Below are 20,500 nucleotides of genomic sequence, written 5' to 3' on the forward strand. Positions count from 1 at the left end.
TTCTCAGGATTCATCGGGGATCCCTTCATCACAAATGCTTTTGGCGACCTTCCATGTCTCTTAGAGATACATTTTCAAGGAATGCTGGGCCTTTTAGTTATTGAAAAGGATAAGAATATTACAACATTACGGGGAACAAAACGATGATTCGGAACAAATTCGCCGCGGGTGCCCCTTCGGGACCTCCGCGGCAAATTGTTAGGGGGCGATCGCCTCCCCGTCCCCATGGCCAGTCCGCCCCTGAGACCCACAGTCCCATCATCTACTATCAAATTTATGCAGGCTGCAAAAAATTGATGGTGGATGGTGTGCACCAGTCACTATTTGATCGGAAATTGATGGAAATTTGAGGGTGTATCCAGACCTTTAGAACGAAAGCAAAACAGCGTTGCCAACTTTCCAGATCCACTGGTTGCAAATGAACCATCTGGCAGAGTAAGACACTGAGCACCAAGAGGTAGGATCTCCAAAGAAATTGGTCATGTTCAGGAAACAGGTTTTGTCATGCCCATCAAATAGATTTGACCACCTGGCTGTGCTTGTGGTATAATGCGAAGTTGCCAGGTTTGTTTTATTTTTTAATTTGTAAAAAATGCTTTTAAAAGGAAAATAAACGATTTTCAGATTCAGTTGGTGGTCATGTTTTTCTTCTTCCCATTTTTGGGTCTTATTCACCACTTACAAAATTGATCATATGACTCTTTTTTATTTTCTTTTCTCTTTGGAAAGAATATTCAATAGACATTTCAATCAATATACTCTGTCCATTTACTGTTAAATAAGCAAAAGAGGAGCAAAACTATTGAAATACACTCATTTTCAATTCCATAATCAAAATTTAGTGTCATCATTGTGAGGCTGGTCTCTGCAAATAATGAAAAGCTGAGGAAAAGGTGAACAAAAAGTATACTTCATGCTTAAGAATTGATAGTGTTTCTAATTACATTAGCAATTATGTGGTAAATTCTAAAATTTAAAAACACGAGTAAAAAATATTAACAATGATAAAGTGATGCCTCAGACAAAAAAAACCGTGACTAATTGGAAGGCTGAGTAGGTACAAAAAACTATAAAAGAGCACTAAAGTAAGCACCAAAAATACATTTTCATACAAAATATATCATAGGGAGGTGAAAAAACAACTAGGATTATCCTTAAAAAAGGGCTGATACTGAGATGGGGCTTATTTCTTGTACGCCCTTTTTCCGGGAAAGTCTTTTACCAGAGCATGTTGATCAGATATTGAGCTTTAGCTAGACAGGCAATGACAAGGCCTGTAAGTTTAAAAAATCAGAGATGCAGTTTCGATCTGTGCAAATATCTACAGTCCTCAACACCATACCTGAAAAGAAGGAGTAAAAGTGAGAACTTCGGAAAGATTGTGACTGGGATAGTGAACATGTGGGGAAATTGAACATGTAGTGGATTAAGGGGAAACAAAAGAAGATGATGCCTGAAGACCGAAATGCCTGGTTAAGGGGCAACTTCTTGATACCAAAATTCAGGACTCTCCGACTTACTGAGGAGATCTAATTAATGAAACCCACAACATTTCAGGGCTTTTCAGGAACTTCAGAAAAATTGTAGAGACTTACAGAGACGACGTACAATATTCTGAGACACTAAAGAATGTTGGGTGAAAGTAAAAAGGTTTCTTATGCTTTACTCTTTACTCCCACATAAAGAGGCAATGAAAGATATTTGCAGGGGATACTACTTAAAAAAAAAAAAATAAAAAAAAATAAAAACGAAAAAAATCTTGTATACCATCAAAGTGGTTAAAGAAAAATTCAAAATAAAGAGAACAAAAAAGTAAGCAGCAATGCAATTTTATGAGATGAGTCTATTTTATGCATAATGCGTCTCAAAGTGACCCAAACTGAGGTTATAATGAAAAAATTGAACCATCCATTGAGTTGATCTTGGTTTCATATGTAAGACAATATCAAGAGACATTGATTGAGACCAAGATCGGCTCAACTCAACTGAACGCTTGTGAACTTCTAGTTTTTTCATTGTAAGGACATTAGTAATATTTTTCTGGATTTCAAGTGTTACAATTTTTCAAATTTCCGTTCTTTTTTCATGCCATTCTCTGACTTACCCCTGATTTCCCTAGAGTTCTATGACGATTAAAAAACCTGCAGAGACCCTGAAAATTCTGTTGCTTGTTCCTCACTACTTTACTGCCAGATGCCTAAAATTAGACAAGGAAGAAAAAAAAAAGCTTAAGAATATAAGAAAAAAAATTTTGAATTAAAATGATTACTCTCAGAGTAGAAACTTACATAAATAGAAAGTAGGTGACAGGTATTGATAAGATATGCCACAGAGCATGAGCATCCACCAGCCACAGAATTGGTGGGAAATCCAAAATTTCTGGAATTGCAGCGATCATAAAATTGATCATATAGTAAAGCGCATATCTAACATGATACAGATTTTTCCATTCTCTAATAGTCCAAGCAAAGATAATAATACTCGTCATGATGGCTGAAAAAAAAGCAGACAAAGAATATCACAAAAAAATCAAAAACTACCTTCAAAGGTCATACACATCAATATGTTGAAAATAAACAGGGTGTCTACAGACTCTAAAGAAAATATTTCACGACTTTTCGAGATTTTTCTGATTCAAAATAATCAAAATTCCTTGACTTTTCACATTGACAACTGAACTGAATATGAAAAATTTTTGGCTTGAGTTTCTCTGCAAATGACAGTTTTTTTCTTGAAGTATTGATCATCCAATTAAATAAATAGTACAATACCCTTTTAAAAACTGTAGGTAATTCTATTCACGATACAGAGTGTAACTCAAAGCATTCTATCCTAAACCTGACTGAGACTCAATTTGCTTGTGTGAAGAGCGCTGATGTTTTTTCCGATTACAAATTTCGAGATTTTTCAAGTTTCCGGTCTCCTTCATTTTTCTGGACTACTTCATGATTTTAGTAAGCACTAAATGTCATTAAATTCATAAATAAAAGATTCATTAAATAAAAGATTCATTAAATGCAATGCTGGTAGTTTGTGGATCATTTCTGCAGGACTATAGTGACTTGTACAAACTTTTATTTTGCACCAAAATCAATAATTCTTCCCTCTCTTATATTTTGCAGACGTAAAAAAACAGAATATGATGAAAATAAATTGGGTCTTTGGATGTAGCTTTGATTTTCTTTTGTCACAGGGCAAAAACCAATTTCTTCTATCGGATGTATTAAAATAATTGAGGCTAGATTGGCCCATTGCAATTTCATGAACAACAGATAATTGAGAACTGTTTTAGCCACTGCAATGCCCTTCAAAATATTGCATTGCAAGATTTGATGGAGTATTTAGAGATTTAAAATAATTGCTGCCGAAGATTGCAAGAGTTTGTAACTTTTAATTCTTTTAAGAAAAAACAGACCTTGAGATCTGTCAGTGGAAAATCTATGAGTCCGCAGTAAAGAAAGAAAAGTTTAAAATTTGCTGCACCAAGGGAGGAAAGCTTTGACAGGAACAGCGAGAAATGTGACTTTCAAATTATAAATATGCTTGTATCGGGACTATTGGTGAATGCTTTAAAAAGGTGTCTTGACATCTAGTAAACCTGCGTGATTCAATAGAGATGAACTAAAAAGAGGAGTAAATCTGGCCTTTTCTTCACTCCACTACATGATAATCTCTAATGAATATGTATCAAAGTTACGAGTACTTACAGAGAACAATATTAGCTTTCATATTGTAAGCATAGTCAAAATTTTCATCCAATGTTCGATACAATGTGTGATTCAGAAAATACAACAGACAGCAGATAGAGAACAAAATGCGAGATGGGCTATTTAACAACACTCTGCAAAAAAAAAAACAAATTAAAGAGAGATGAAAAATCTAATATAAAGTCATTTTTGATAGAGAAAGACAAAAGTAAAAGGGGAAAAAAATTGAGTAATTCTGAAACAAAAAGTATACATTTTTTGGTTGGTTTTGCATTACTTTTTGGCTATTCATTTCACAAAACACTTGAGGACAGTCCAAGGGTAAACCCAAAAGTATGTTTCCCGCTTTCATATCTTCAAAACCATAGAAGAGAGAGGAAAATCGAGAGATGAGATTTTGTTAGTCATATTCTAAGGGTCGTATTCGTAGTCATTTCTTACATAGTTCCTTTCCTTAGAGCCATTAGAGAATTACCCCTTGTGTGCTATTGAAAATCGTAAAAAAAAGAAGGTCCCATATGATTTACATTGCGATTAAGGAAGCTTTAAAAAGCCCTATAACATGGCTCCAAAGAGAGGACACTTTTCATGAGCCTTACGTAAATTTCAAAAGTCGAGAACATAAAAGATTGCATTAAGAAAACCGCTCTTTTCTAAATTTTGAGTTTAAAAAGGGGACATTTTTGCAAAAAATAAACCAACTTGTTAGGTACCTGTAGCCAATAGCGAAGAAACCAAATAAAATAGCTGCAAAAGCACTGATATAGTCCATTATTTCATTAAAAGGTAGATCCCGTGCATGAAATAGAGCAGACCACGTCCAGCAATTCATTAACACCTGAAATGAAGTTATTCATTTTTTATACAAAACTTGGACCAAAAAATATACTCAATTAGACACAATTAGACTCGATTATTATACTCAATAGTGTTCAAAAATGCTCCATTCACTAACATCTTATCTCATCAATGCTATGAAATCATAGAGGAATGTTGAAAATGCAGGAATGCGTTTATTTAAAATATTGGAGATTTCAGGTCATACTTCATGTTTTAAAAGGAACATTACTCATCATCATCTTTTAAACTTTTCTTTTACTATTCTTCTCTACGTAAGGAATATTCAGTGAAATTTTTTAGCAATAGCGTTGTCTTGTTCTCATTTGAGATATATAAGATAAAATAAAATGGAAGCAAATATTTTGAAACTTCAAAAACAAGATGCTCATTCCTGCAGTTTTGTGGTCGATTATAAAGTGTTGGAGAGCTTTGAGCAACAGGTTAGAAACTTTCAAAAATGGAAGTTTTGTATATTTTCAAGTTTTTATATTTTGTCACTTCCCAAAAAATCATGTGAATCGAGTTTTTACTGAATATAGAGAAGTATGTTCAGAGAATGATGTTGGAAAAGGAGGATGCAAATTGAAACTGGTGCAGAAAAAAATAATTTGAAGCAAAAAAAATCTCATCTGAAAAATCTAGGGAACGATATCAAGCAGCATTTGTGAAGTCAGTACCTACACATATATTTATTCTCCAAAACTAATAAAGATGAATAAAACTGGTAATAATTTCTTTACCAGAATACTTTGAGCTTTCCAAAAAGCTAAAGTTTTTAAATTTAGTGCACTGGTTTATGAGTAACGTCATTTTTTCTCTTGCAGGGGGTATCGAAAAATTGATGTCACTTTGGAATCAGTGCACCAAATGTAAAAAAACAAGGAATTTTCGGAGAGCTGAGAGTAGATCGATAGTGACATTTTTGACTGCTTTCATTTATTCTCATAAAACTTGGAGGAATAAAAAGATAGTCTTTATTCTCTTACTTCTAGGAGGGGAACACTGTTGTGCTGAGCAAGAATAACAGCGCTCCAAATCCAAGATGAGCAAGTTTTTCCACATGTTAATTGTAGAAAAAGGAAGCCCTTGCATCTAAATAATTTGTATTTCTTTTTTTCCCAAAATTAAAACTCCAGGTCATGAAACATGTCTCCTGAGAGTACTGAGTGACTACTTGGGTTTCCTCTCCGAAAATAAATTTGTTTCAGGAATACTCACAAATCTAGGGTAGAAGGCCACGGTTCTTTCTTAACACGACAGTATGCCCTTTTCTCATTTCCCCTTAAACACTGTGAAGTTAACTATCATCTTCCATGGTAATGACTATCACAATTTTAAAAATTTAATTTCTCTTATCTGGAAGATACATACCACAGCATACGTTACCCAAATCCAATACATGGGAGATTTTGAGCAAACTCTTTTGTAAAAATAACGGAACATATAAATGGTGACTAATAGATGTATGACTGAGGCGATCATAGAAACCGGCTCTTGCAAGCCCCACCATCGGACAAATGGCCACTGGAAAGGGAAAAAAAGACAAATTAAAAATAGAAAATTTGGATACACGTACAATTTTAAGCTCAAGAAGTGCTAAAATGGGCACAGGAATAAGCTCGGTTAAATATCACATAGGAATGCTGACACCCTCAGCCCCTGGCAACGAGACATATCTGTTTTTAGAGTAATATTCATGCTTGCATGTACCTTCCATTTTCATAAAAAAATTCAAACCACAAATGAGCTGTGGCACAGGCTAAAAACTAATACTAAAATTGAAGTAGTGGGGTACAACAGTAAAAAAATCGGCTGTATGAATTAATCTCTGCAGCCCCAATCCTGCCTTGCTCTCAAGATCAATCCAATGAGAGAGACTTTACTCCTCATCATTTAGTGCGACAGTACTGAGGGTGAGATACTTAAAGTGAGAGCGCTATAATATGGGTTTCTCTGCTACGCAGCAATTTTGACCATTTGAGGATCTACAAGTCAATCTATTTTAATTCTCTGACTTTTGGCTTTCCCCCACTCCAACATCCTTAGATTCCTCGACTTTTCCCTGACCTTATAGCAAAACAACTAATTAGATTTTTTCCTTTTAATTACACCAACCTCTGCTGAAATTAGGACAAAATTTCCACTTCTAGAGATTCAAAAATGGAGAAAACCACCCAAAAATGTTAGCACTCTCTTGAATGATACCAGTTGAAGTTGCTGAGCCAATGCGGTATTTCCAAATTCCTCAACCTCTCCAGGTCATTGTGAATTCCCTTAATTTCTCAGGTCGCCGTAAATTTCCTACCTTTCCAGGTTTTTCAGACTGCCAAAAACCCTCCATTCTAATAGTGAGCCAACCCTACTATTTCAGTGTTCACTATTCATTCGATGATAAAAAATGATTTAAAGACATTGACAGACAATAAATAAGTTAAGAAATTGCAGGGGCAACTGAGTAAGCTAATTCTAGGTTGATTCACTTTGAGAGTTACTTATGGTTTCTTGACTTAGAAGAAAATGCAAGGTCCATTTGAAACTAGCTGAGATTATTTGTCTCCAGATAAGTTTATAAGGGAGCTTGTTCGCAGATCCTGATCCATGGCTTGTCTGAGGACCTGAAATTTCATTATGCAATGATCTCTAATTAGATTAATTCAAATTCTATAACTGCACCATTCTCTCGCGAAGAGCAGCTGGAATATCGTGGTAACGTGTCAGAAAAGAGCGTGGCCGAGCAATTATGGGCATGTTGAATCTTAAAACCGAGCAACCGATCTTGTGAGGGCATGCGTAAGAAATAATTGGCACCAGGTTGCCAAAAGGGGTATTTCCTTGAGTTCCTCCTGAAAGACGGCATCCAAGATGAGATGAAAAAGTGCCGTTTCCCAGAACAACTACTTTGGTAGGTTTTATTCGCGGTGAAATGTTGATCTTCTATGACTTTTATAATCCATTGATTTACTATGAATTTCTTATTTTTTATTTAACTGAATACATTTTTGAGACTCTACTCACTCTGTTAGAGTCTGAATTGTTAAGTCTTTGAATTGGGCTACTAGCTATGTGTATTGTCTCTATATAAGAAATATACTTGTCCTGTCGAACGAGCTATGCTCAATGACAGAACCAAATGCTCTTTCATTATTCCTAAATTTCTTGTAAAACATACTTTTTCTTTAATAAATAAATAAATAAAAATAAATTTGAATTCGATAGACTATGACACTGTTTTGAATTTTGATTAATCAAAATGCCCTGATAAAAAGACGAAAGACATTATTTAATTGATTAATATAGTGTAGATCAGACAACAGAACTTTCACCTACCGTACTTTGACCCTTTCTACTGCTGCGTTTATCTTAAAATTTAATAACATGTTTTTGAAGCAAATATGCACTTTTCATGGATTTGACTTTTCAAAAATAACTTGAATGAAACTAATTATCATAGTGGTGACACTACACAGACCTAAATAAAATCTCTAGATTTTCCAGACATCAGAGCTCTGCACCCCAAGGAACTGGTATTTCAGTATAGCTCTCTTGGCAAGCACTATGAGAGAAGCTACAAAAATTACGGCTCCTTTTCTTTAAAATCGAGATTTATGTTTCACTGAAGGCAGTCTCGTTTGAGAGTGCAATTAAAAATTTCTTGCCATATTACTTACTTTTCCGTGAAATTGTGGTACATTCCAACCTTTCCTCTCAAAAGCCTCCACTAGGTCCCACATACAAACATATCGGCATTCGGAGGTGCACTGCCATTCGAACATTTCTTCGAAATAGGATGGAGATCGTTCTTTTTTGTGGTATCCATCTGAAAAAGAGGAGGAAAGACATATTCTTAGTCATGAACCTAAGAAAAGGGGCTACACTACCAAACAGAAGGAGAGCGAAATTCCCTTTTGCGCTGATGTATGCCACAGCACATTGAAACAAGATGCGTGATACGGAGCCTTTCTCATCTACGCCATGCAGGCAAGAGAGAGCTTGTGCTTAACCTCTCTTTAAATCAGCTGCTCATAAAATCTTGGGCACCAACCAAGAAAAGTTTTAATATTTAGGTTAAACAGAGAAACAATATGAAACTGCTGAGGTAGTTGATTCAAAGTTGAAGATTTCGAACACATTTATTTACCAAATCATTTTTTTTTCATTGTAATCTGCGAACACTTTAAGAAATAAACAGAATTTAATCATGGTCAAGAAATAATGTCTGTCTCATGATTAGATACTACAAAATATTTTTAAATCTTTGGAGTTTATGAAATTCTTACTTTCTAAAACTCATCGTAAGAATGAGGCAAGGCTTAATTTAATAGGTGACAAGTAGGTACATTGCAATGTGGCATGGTGCAAATATGTCCTTTTATACCTGATTCCAGTATCACCTACCTATTAGAGAGAGCTAACTAAATTAATAAAAATAGCAATAAGGTAAATATGATGTTGACAAAGTAGTTTTCAAAGTTTCACTGTTTTCAAAGTAGTGAATGTATGATTTCCAACAAAACACACTTTCCTAAGTAAATTTTATTGTGGTCGGCTGGGAAGTAGAAAACACTAGAAGTCAGAGAAACATTAACTCAAGTTTCGATCATTTTTGACCCGATTCGGGGGACAGGTAAGATTTTGGGAGAAATGGACTGCTGTCTGTAGATATATCCAAGGTGGATAAAGAAAGGTGGTCACATTTCGAGTTGAGCCGCAATTATAAAGGCTGTGACACGCAGAGGGTACATGCTTTGCCATGCAATCAGGATGTACCCGAAACGGATCCGATGCCGTTTGACATCAAGAGGTTACGAAATGCAACCACCATTCTTCATCCGCCTAGGATGTATCATTAAAATATTCTGTATTTAAAGACCAAAGAAACATCGAATAGAACGGACATGTCGCATTGGCTCCGCATGTCTGGTCATGATAATTCTTTTGCATACAATGGCATTGACAAAAAGTAAAGTCTGCTGAGAACATTGTAAAAACTAGAAACAGTATACTTACCTTCATCGCAAATACTCCTACTGCATTCGGAGACGCAAGTTCTGTAATAGGGAAAACTATCGCCCAAGGAGCAAAGGGAACATTTTAGTTTACAAAAGAACACGAGTAGGGTTAAAATAAATTTAGAACTTTGTTTAAACATGAGTATTACTTTTGAAAGCCTTAGTCTACGTGAAAGAAGAGTCGGAAGTCATTCATTAAACTAATTGTAAATGGCCCGGCCAGTTGAACGGGGGTGTGAAGAGATGGTGTGAAACCGTGCTGATCATGTTGAGTGGACACAACACAATCAAGATTTGCGATGAATATAATCGACAGAGCAAATTTTAAACTTTGAATTGAAAAAAGATCAGTTTTGCGATACTTCGAGTCACTTTCCACTAATTTAACATTCTTGAAATCAAACCTACTCTTATCGGAAACCTTACAATTTACAAATTATCAACAAATCAAAACAAACCCAGCTTGATAAGACGAGAGGGTCTTAGTAGCGCTCTCTCTTGGCGAACAGCGGAACTATCTTGATAAATATAATAATGTACTGCTCTCTATGAACCATTGTTTGAACTAGCATCTTTTGGCGGGCTGTTTGAATTCCTACGTCCAAACCCAGTAGATTTCTCGCCCACTTACAGGGAAGAGTCGAAAAATCGAAGAGATTATATAGAACTAAAACAAACATTAAATTTAGAGGCACATCATCAACGCGATGAAAGTGGGGTTTTCGGGCTAGGTATATGTCGCCAAACAGATTGTTTTTTCTACATGGGCACTCTTGCTGTCATAGCAACCCCGTTTGTAAACACCGGTAACCTCTGTTTTTCGCTCGAAAGTATGCTAAATTTTGGTGTTTGTTTTCAGGCTGGCTTGTCCTCCTAAGTGATTAATTGAAATTTAGAAGAGATATGGAGAGTAAGTATGGCTCTTGAGATTAATGAATGTTCGCGTGACTTACCTATTACGATACCTTCTTCCTCGTTATGGCACCTTCATTGAAGGGTGCTATAGTTGAAAAACAGGTGAAGGTTGTTGTTCTTGGAGATATTTCTACTGGGAAGGTATGTGCTCCAGTCCACCTAAATATTTCTATACATTTTTTACAGTAAATTCTTCTTGTCTCAGTGTGTAGATCATTAGCACGTGTACATCTAAAAAGACACAATTCGTAATAAACGATTGACAGTCTAAGAAATTTTGACCGTTTCTCGTGTAGTTTCATTTGTCGTTTACTCACTATTCCTTCTTTTTCCTCCATCCTGAGTAAAGAATTTATTGAAAAATTTATCAATAATAATACTTACTCATTATCAAATAGATTTTGTTTTTTGGTATATGATTGTCATCTAATTGTTTTCGTCCTAGGAAGTCATAAAAAAAAAAAAAAAAATCTGCAGATTTTAACGTTTTAGATATTTTTTAATTTACTTTTAAGAAAAGTCGTGGCTCAAAAGAAAAATGTTGAGTGGGAATCTGGGACAATAGCTTACGACCCAAACGGGCGGCGCCATGTGCGCAGAAGATATAGTTTTTGAATAGACACTCTGTGAAATTCTCTTTTATGCGCAGTCAATGAACGAATAGAGCATTTCAAACATTATAAGTAAGTCTAGTATCTGTTACAAAAAAAAAAAATTAAAAATTATATTAGATGTTATGGTGCTGGTTTCGTTTACTCAACACTAAAAATTGCAAATGACAAATAAAAATTGCAAATTGAAGTACCCGTTTGAAGAAGTACACGCATTGAGTAAAATAAAGTACCTATGGCGATTCTTTGAACACCCTAGAAAATTCATATTTATGAAAGTGGAGGAACCAACAACTTTAGTAACTGACTTGATTTGTATACATAGTTCGGACCACGTTTCTTAGTATTTTTTTTTTGCTGATTTTTGTATTCATATATTTGTTTATCGGTTTTTCTCAGAGCTGTTTGTGCGCCCGATTTTGTAACGATGAATTTACAAGACAGTACTACCCAACAAGTGGGGTGGACTTTTTCTTGAAGCGCATCCACATTCAAGACCACGTCATCAAGCTCCTGATTTGGGATGTCAGCGGGGCTGCGATGAACAGTCCAATGATAACGAATTATGTATATAACGCGCATGTGAGTATAAATAGTAATCAATAAGTCCTTGAGAACTGAGAGAAAAACTGGATGTTTGAAGCTTAGAAAGTTGAGGATAGTAACATGAGTTTTGATAAGATAGAAATTTTTTCTAATTACCCTACTCCGTCGAGAATTCTGCTTTTGGTAATTTCGGTTTTTACGCTGGGGAGCGAATAAACTCCAGATAGTTTTTCATCCTTTATTTTTTATCAACTATAGAGGTGGTAATGGTCATAGTTGCTAAAACACCGCGTTAAATTAGTCAAATATTGCTAACTTTCAAGTGTTGCTTTTTTCCAAGCGGGGTAGCGTTGTTCATGATACCTACGATAACCACCCACCCACAGTGACGCTTTTCAGCGCCATAAATTTCCTTCAAAAGAGAGGGTATGCAATTAGGACAACTGTAGCGGAGCCTAAGTTGCATAGCTGGCGTTTTGAAGGAAATCTGCTGCGCATTCTCATCAAGTAGTTAAGTACTCCAAGTTTGACGCTGAGTCTAACGAAGGAAAAGTGAAGTCAATCCATTATTTTTTGTTTTGCAATCCCTTGGATAATTCTAAATTCGAGGGAAGGAGGAATGTGTTCGAACCATATCAAGGTTTCGAAGTACAACAAGAGTGACTTACAATAAAATAAATCTAAGAAAAGATTTCGACTTATACCGACGGTTTAAATCACGAGAGCCCATTTTTATAGAGATGTTTGAATGAAGGAGGTTTCAATTATTGGGGGATTCGTCGTGGCTTTACTCCCTAAATCTGCTTTCGTTTATATGTGTTGCTTGAGCACTTCGGAGACACTCGTTTCGTAATTATTTTCTTTTTCAATAGAGAATCCCTGTAGTTGACCGGTACATTTTACAACCTTGATATAAACGTTAATGGTAGTTTACTGTTGAATTAGTCCATAACACATTACTTTATTGAGTGATTTTCTAACCGCTCACAATGAAAACATCAAATCACAAAAATGCCTTCAAAAGTCGAGATACTTCACGCACATCCGCGGAGTTGAAATATTTGTATCGCACGAATAATTGAAAACAGGAGCAAGAGCTACTTGGGACTTTTCAATCACTATTAATTGTATTTGCCGATACGAAAAAAAATGAAATAGTGAAATAAAAAAAAATGAAAGTTCAGGTGGATTTTTTTGTTAAGCACTAGGTTCAAGAGACAACAGATGAAACTATGGCAAAAATCAGATAACAGAGAGTCAATTATTGTCAAGAGCCAAATAAAACACAACGTTTATACATTTTGAATGTCCATATCATAAAGTAGAGCTGTAAAAACTACGATATCATCATGTAACACGTTCATTCGAAGAATTGGGACCAATCTATAATGGTGGGGAACGCAAAGTATCTCAACAATTTACAAATATCTGTCAATACATATATCAAGTTTAATTAAATGAACAGTTTCGACCCTCCAAAGTGATTCAATTACGATTCCCCGCCCAAATCGATATTTCAAGAGCGGTGGAGAGCCGTGCATGTATTCTGTTAAATCACACATTTTACACACCATTGGTATTTTGGTGGACTCAAGGGCATTCATGACTCCCTATCGCCCCCCCCCCCCCCCATCCCTCCATCGAATTTGCTACCCGTTTAGAGTACCCCATACGCACGAAAATGAATAATGTCTGATCATTGGGGTTTTTTTGCAAGCCTCGTTGAGACTGCAAAAAAGGGGGGTCATTAGACTCCTTCGCGGATTGGAATAATTCTGCTCATTTATTCAAATGAATAGACGCAACAAAAAACGTACGAGGTATTTAACGCATTCAATCCCAGAGAGGATGAACACATCGAAAATATCCGTATTTAGAATTTGGCCTAGATTTTTGAATGGCATCCTTGGAAAGGGACCAAATGACATAGCGACGGTGAAACTACCAAACCACGTATCTCGTTTGCGGTGTTTAAAAATCTACGCTCGCATTTTATTTTTTTGAAGTAGACCAAATCAATATCATTCCTAGAAATTTTCACAGAATTTTCTTCGCACGAAGAGGAAAAATCACAAAAACTTTCAAGACTGGACGTTAAGTAGTTTTTCATTTAAAAAATAAAGTATGACAGGAAGTCTGCGACGTCGCAAACCGAGATACGTGGTTTGGTAGTTTCACCGTCGATAGGTTGTTGCTGAATTTTATCGGACATTTTACTTCTTTACAAAAAAACGATCGAGCAGATTCTCTCGAAAATGCCAAAAAATGTTCTCCATATCTCACACAGAAAACTTCCTGAAACCTTCAAATAAATCGGCATAATCGTTTCTCAGTGAATAAGAAATAAATTTCCCAGTGAAATCTGGCATCGGCCGATATTTCTTTGTTTCCTCTTAAGAACATCTTATGTCTTTTTGACGATCTTTTCCATTTTATTCTGGACTGAGATTAAAAGAACAGTATGAAGTGAAAGAAATAATAGTGCATATTATTGAGGAGTAATAAGCATTCTCTATTTTCTTTCCACCATGATCCGTGCTTTGCTTTTCATATTGAGTTTTTGAAATTCCACCACTTCTCTGAAAATTTTATCTTCGAGAGTGCATCAAATCAATTGAGTAAAGAAATAGACTTTTCAAGGCAGTTTGCACTTGCATATCAGTTATATATTTAACAACGACTAGACCAACGCTTTCATTGAATTTCAGACCGTGAGCCAATCGCTCACTTCATTCATTATAGATTCTCTTTCTTCACTGGCTGCACGGAAATTGGTTTGTTTTAGGCATTAGATTCTGTCCCTCGAAAGAGCAGTGGTGTGGCGTGAATTGCAATTTACCGATTGTTGTGCCATTTAAACCTACGGTAAAGAATCGATTATTAAGGTGTTCGCTGCAAACACCCTGTTAATCGATCCTTTTCCATGGGTTTAAATGACATAACAATCTATAAATCGCAAATCAAGCCACGCCACTGCAAAGAGATCACTCGAATTAGTTGCGCACTGCACACTTGACAGCTTTGAATTAAATATAAGAATCAATTGCTCCGCTCGTATTTGCAGCTCATGACGAAACTTTAAACATGAGTTTGTCGGAGGAACTCTCCGGAAACACGAAGAGCCTAAACGCAATACTACCATGCTAAGGAAGAACGCCGTATAAGCCTTTTGCCGTTGCTAAGCTTCCTCCGATAAAAATCAAAATTACTGGGATAATGGAGATGTAATTGCATGTGTGAGGAATTTGCAATTTGACTGATGATTCTTCTGTAAAATTTTGCAAGAAACACGATGGTGCCACTGGTTTTCTCTGAAATCAACTCCCAAGCTCAAAACAGCTCTCAAGTTGAAGCCAAAATGGAGGAGATATCCCACGCTACCCTGAGAGTCCACCTCTACATCAAGACAAACTCTCCATGCAAAGATAGGGAGCAAATACATTAGCATGGTTGCCACTTTATTCGGGGACTCTAAAACTGAAAACACGACAACCCTGCTAATGTACTTGCTCACTATCTTTGCATGGAGAGTTCCTCTTGATGTAGAGGCAGACTCTCAGGGTAGCGTGGGATATCCCCTCCATTTTGGTTTCAACTTGAGAGCTTTTTTTGAGCTTGGGAGTTGATTTCAGAGAAAACTAGTGTCACCATCGTGTTTCTCGCGAACTTTTACATGAGAATCAACAGTCAAATCACAGATTCCTCACACATGCAACATCTCCATTGACTTTTGAGGCTATGTTTACATGTTAAATCGATTGATATCGATACAATCTCACCTGTTTGAAGTATCGAATACGATTCATATTGATCGTGCGACCAAGACTTTCCTCAATGTTTACTATTCATAAGTGTAGGACCTCTTATCCTTTCAGAGGCCATCCCTAAATCACGTAACGCACTTTTTTGGCATTTTCGACCTCCCCCTCCTTGTAACGCTTTTGTAGCGTAGGTCCCTGGTTCCTATACTTTAACACGTGAAAACAAAATGGCGTAACGCTCTCCTCGACTCCCTACCCCCCCCCCCCCCCCCCAACAGCGTTACGTAATTTAGGGACGACGTCCTCGTGAATTATGCATGTAAATCAGCACACATTTAATTTATCCATCAACTTGTCATTTAAATCCGTTAGAAAAATTACATGACGCACAAACAAGGATGAAACGGGGGGGGGGGGGGAGGAGGGATGCACAAAAAAGCAATTGAACGTCACAGTTATATTTTACTATTATTGGACGCATCGCTTACTTGATTTTTATGGTTATTTGCCTTTGTGCCAGATTATACTCTTCGTTTACGACATCACAAGCCTGTCAAGTTTTGTCTCAGTGCGTCAATGGTATGACACAGTCGCAAAAGTACAAGCCAGAGCCAGACCGACCGAACTTGCTTTGGTTGGAAACAAAAGTAAGTGTTCATTGAAATGTTTTCATTACAAAACAGATACTATGTACAATACTGCTGTGTTTAGGAAGACGTCATATGAGTTAAAAAGTTTCTTAAGGTGAATCGATGACCGCCATATTTTGAATCACAACGACACACTATATGTCACATCGATTAGCTCAATGTCTTATGCAACTTGTCAATTTTATTGAAATTTAAGATCATATTTCTGTTGCCACAAGACTAAAGAATTCACCTACTAAATTTGACAAGAAAAATTAGCGTAATAAAGGCAGGGTTTTGTAAAGAATAAATATAGCATTCGATTCTGATATGGCAATTTTGCTAGTTGGCAACACTGTTTTCTCCTATTTAAATCATTGGCGGATCCAGCGAAATGGCAACACTGCTTTTCCCCATTTAAACCTACGGAAATATATCGATTCCTGTAGGGGCCAGGTGCTCCAAAAAGAATCGATTATTTAGCATAGGTTTAAATGGAGGAAATCCGGTGTTGCCAAATTGCTGAGTCCGCCTCTGATTTAAATCCGATAAAATATCGATTTTAGGTGAGACAAGCTGCCTGATCGAAAGTCGATTATTTTATATACATTTAAATGGAGGAAAAACAGTGTTGCCAAAATTCAAGAATCGCGACAGCAAAGTTTGTCCTCGATACAATGCGTAATTGAAGCTTTGTACGACGAATGACACAATTGAGGGCGTGGCTTTTAAAAATATATTGCACACCCGACCTTTTTCATAAGCTTTATTTGCTGCTTTTAAAAAAAGGCTGAGCTGCGGCGTTATGATAGCGTTCTCAAAATGAATTTGTAGTATTTACCCACAAGCGAGGATTGAGAGCTTATATTTGAATGCCCCGATGTTTTTTTTTCTTTGACTGCAGGTGACATGGAGCATCAGAGAAGTGTTCCACTCAACAAACACGCGAAGTTTGCATCTGATATTGGATTCTCCTCTCATATTGTGTCGGCGCGGACCGGGGAAAATGTGAGTTGTGTCTGCAAAAGTAGACGTAAAATTGCACGTATTTCTGCTAAACGAAACTATGTGTATGAGCCCTGAGACCCATAAGAACATGCATAACAGGGCTCACGTCATAATGCAGATAGTTCCGTTTGGCAGAGATGGTAACGCGGTGGCTATTATTATGGTGGGGCTGCAGTGGAGGAAAACAAACAGTGGATGCAATTTAACTAAAAATGTAGTTTTCAGTTAAATTGCATCCACAGAACAGGTACAAAACAGAAACTTCTAATCGCACCAGCGAACACTCTCTCAATGCGAGCAAGGATAAATCAAATGTGAAATCGTTGGCAGGCGCGAGGATACAACTATTTCACTTCGAGCGATGGTCGGGCGGTATCTGAAAAATTGAAGGCGATTTGAAAACGTTGCGTTCCGTAACTGTTCTCTAAAAGTTGCATTGATACTCTTGAACCTGAGCCAGAGTGTTTTGTTGCATAATGGACCAGTAAACAAGGTGCAAATCTATTCTGATAGGGAAATTTTTCTGGATCAAAATGTTACGTAAAACACGATTTTAAGAGTGAAATAAAAGAATTGGTGTATATTCTTAGAAATCGTTTGGAATTTTTTGGAGCGATTCTTCACCATGGGCTAACCATCAACCATCGTGTACAAAAGTGTAAGTTCTTAAGATGTCTTGCTAGGATGCATTTGCCTCCAATCATTAATGAATTTCTTGTTTTTGAGGGAGTATATAGAATAGATCATATTACCTATAATTTTCTGCTCTTTTTGTCTTTAGGTAAATCTTACCTAGCCCCATGCAGATTTGCGGACTTACCTTTATAAGTTCCGTGTATTTTTCTTCGAGAAGGGTGATCAAACTGTATTGTATCAGCCTCTTGAGATTGGTTTTGATTCCAGGTCATTGGTTGCTTCCAAAGAGTCTGTGCCAACTGTTTGAACATCAAACTTACAAGAAATGAACTCGAAGAGAGGACACAGGTCATCAAAGCTGAAATCGTCACAAGCAACCAGAGTAACGCGATTCAAGTATCGACAACCACTTCCTCAGCTTGCGTATTGCAATGACATCCAACGGAAAGATTGAGAACCTCACACAGTTTAACCGGTATCCGGTATATTTTCATCCATATCGACTGCGACATGAACAAAGTAGACCAACTGGAACAGAGTTCGTATAACCACTTCTTAAAAATAATTTCTAAATTTGTTTCACCAAGAGTTTCTTTACTGCTTAAAGGAGACTTCAAGTGTAATACTTTATTATATTAAGAGATGATCGTTTACTAAAATTAACAAAACTTTGGATTAGTTTTTATTCGAAGACTGTAATGGACCAAACATGTTATGAGAAAAATTTATTTTGAGAGTGGAATTTTAAAGGTTTTAAATGACGCAAATTACCTGGGATTTCTTTCAAGTGAAAAAGCAAGTTTCATCTAATGAAAAAGTTGTTTAATTAAACTAGCATCAATGTGGCATATTTGTATGACTTATAACACAATAATTGCAATGGAATACAGTAACTACAATTGCAAATTTGGACCTCTCCGCCATTAACTCTTATGACTTTAACACATGGACTCTTTGAAAGGAAGGAAACATTCAAAAAGAGGCGGAAATTTAAAACAGACATTGATTTTGCCTTCAATTCTGTACATATGCAATCTGAGCTACGCAGGAGTTGAAATATTTGTATCGCGCTTTGTTGATTCGGAGACGCAGGCTTGATGGAAATTTCGGACCATTCCTGTTTGAATACGGCAGTTCAATGAACACGATTTCAATAATTATGTCATTGGAACTTTATATACTTCAGAGTCGAGTTACACACGAATCAGGTTGTGTAACGTAAAAAATACCTCTTTTGCAGCTTATGAGCCCATTTTGCCCTCTGTAGGAAATGAATGCGAATCTGTTTGTAACTGTTTAACAAGTCTTTCGGTGTTAAATAATTTTCTTCTATCCAAAATATAATTTTTCAAGATGATCTAAAAGTAGTATGGCAAGAATACGGCTACATTTGTCAACTTTATATCACATGACATAATATTCCGTCTTTATTCTTCGATGTCAACCTCTCCCAAAATTATCATCACACAGTGGTGTCTATTTAAATAAGTACCAAGGTGGAGAAATGGTGTGGACCCAGCAGCATTTCTTCACCTTGTTACATACAGTTCGGGCCACTTCTTAGTGTTTTTTTTTTTTCATTTAAATAAGTACCATGGATGTCTTTACCAACACAAAATCAGCTAAGATTAATAAACCCCTCATACGTTAATCTTCTGGCATCGGGCGTAAATTACTTTTCTGTGAGTAGATCACGACCTGCATCTCCAGAAATTCTGCTCCTTTGCTCAAATTCGTTGTTTTTGTAATAAAGTTGTAAACATTTCTGTAAATCTGATTGTAAATATGTAGTTAAGTAATGACATTTTTTGCAGAAATTTAAAATGTATCTATTGATGCAGACTTTTTTCTGAGATATTTAAATATAAAATAATCTGTACTGATCTTCTTTTTTGCTATTTTTATAAGTTTTTAGTATGATCCCTCCTGTGCGATAAAATCAAACTAGAACCATTTGAAACTATCTTCATTCTCTTGGAGTTAGGTAAAATTATTGCGAACAGCCTTGACTCCTTGATTCACAAAATTCCCTCGTAAGTACACGAGGTGACCCTGGACCGGATTAGACGGGGTGCTGGCCCCTAACCGAACGCCCCCCGAGTGATTTTTTGGCGCGTATACGTAGTAACATACTAAAATACATATTATGTGTGGCATCTCTTATTTGAGGGCTATTTTAATATTTTAATTGCCCTTGAATAAAATGACGGTGGAGCCTGGGACGGTGGGGAAGTCGTAGCTTTAAATGAACCATTAATTTTTAAGAAACGTAAAATGCCTTCATTTTTGAGGGTATGCGACCGGCAAATGTGCGTGCCCCTTGTGCCCGCCAACACCGTGGGCCCTTGAGAGCTAGTTCGGCCCTGGGTACACGAGATCACAGTATGCGTTACAAAAATCCCTCTCTTTTTCAAACGAATTAATCTCCAAATACAATATATTCTTTCCTTATCCTAACTTTTAATTTTGTACTACCTTTTTGTGACCCCTACTTTTTAGATTTTTAAATTCTGTAATATATTTTGATCTCTCCTCTAAGGTGTTAATGGCTCAATTGTTAAAAGCACCAAATGAACGTATCTACCAACGAACCGTTCATTTAGCCGGAGGAGGGGGAAGGGAAGCGTAGAGAGGGATAAGAAAACCTCCAGAATTTTGCGAGAATAATGTATAAGGTTTGGTTTGTAAGTTATTAAAGTAAATGGAAGTTTTAGCTGAAATTTTTTACGAGATCACCGAGAACGCAGAAATATTTCCGAAATGAGAGATGTAGCAACAATGAGTGAACACATTGTGAGTCAAATGCTCCACTGTGAAAACTCCAAAATCTTATACGTA

The 20,500-nt window shown here is 36.4% G+C and overlaps 2 protein-coding genes across 2 annotated transcripts; one reads left to right on the plus strand and one right to left on the minus strand.

The window, feature by feature from the left end:
- Positions 1-888: 888 nt before the first annotated feature.
- On the minus strand, positions 889-10,008 carry PGAP3 (Per1-like protein PGAP3). The gene is made up of 7 exons (XM_072303222.1): positions 9,555-10,008; positions 8,216-8,364; positions 5,919-6,071; positions 4,421-4,545; positions 3,708-3,841; positions 2,289-2,493; positions 889-1,342 (listed from the first exon to the last, which is right to left on the minus strand). Exons 1-7 carry the CDS (start codon positions 9,694-9,696, stop codon positions 1,291-1,293), a joined length of 960 nt encoding a protein of 319 aa, XP_072159323.1. The 5' UTR covers positions 9,697-10,008; the 3' UTR covers positions 889-1,290.
- Positions 10,009-10,138: 130 nt separating this feature from the next.
- On the plus strand, positions 10,139-19,518 carry LOC109033918 (ras-related protein Rab-28-like). The gene is made up of 5 exons (XM_019046772.2): positions 10,139-10,612; positions 11,482-11,664; positions 15,910-16,036; positions 16,923-17,026; positions 17,930-19,518. The coding sequence occupies exons 1-5, from the start codon at positions 10,535-10,537 to the stop codon at positions 18,095-18,097; spliced, it is 660 nt and encodes a 219-aa protein (XP_018902317.1). The 5' UTR covers positions 10,139-10,534; the 3' UTR covers positions 18,098-19,518.
- The last annotated feature ends 982 nt before the right edge of the window (positions 19,519-20,500 follow it).

Source organism: Bemisia tabaci, chromosome 8, assembly GCF_918797505.1.
Source record: "Bemisia tabaci chromosome 8, PGI_BMITA_v3".
Taxonomy (NCBI): domain Eukaryota; kingdom Metazoa; phylum Arthropoda; class Insecta; order Hemiptera; family Aleyrodidae; genus Bemisia; species Bemisia tabaci.

What these genes read in the sequence shown, in the direction of transcription:
- PGAP3 (XM_072303222.1), bottom strand. Translation starts at nt 9,696, where the DNA reads ATGTTTAAACAAAGTTCTAAATTTATTTTAACCCTACTCGTGTTCTTT. An exon ending in TAGGAGTATTTGCGATGAAG is followed by an intron (nt 8,365 to 9,554) that starts GTAAGTATACTG and finishes CCTCTTTTTCAG; the next exon opens with ATGGATACCACAAAAAAGAA. An exon ending in GAAAGCTAATATTGTTCTCT is followed by an intron (nt 2,494 to 3,707) that starts GTAAGTACTCGT and finishes CTTTTTTTTCAG; the next exon opens with CCATCATGACGAGTATTATT.
- LOC109033918 (XM_019046772.2), top strand. Translation starts at nt 10,535, where the DNA reads ATGGCACCTTCATTGAAGGGTGCTATAGTTGAAAAACAGGTGAAGGTT. An exon ending in ATTATGTATATAACGCGCAT is followed by an intron (nt 11,665 to 15,909) that starts GTGAGTATAAAT and finishes CCTTTGTGCCAG; the next exon opens with ATTATACTCTTCGTTTACGA. An exon ending in CGGCGCGGACCGGGGAAAAT is followed by an intron (nt 17,027 to 17,929) that starts GTGAGTTGTGTC and finishes TTTTGATTCCAG; the next exon opens with GTCATTGGTTGCTTCCAAAG.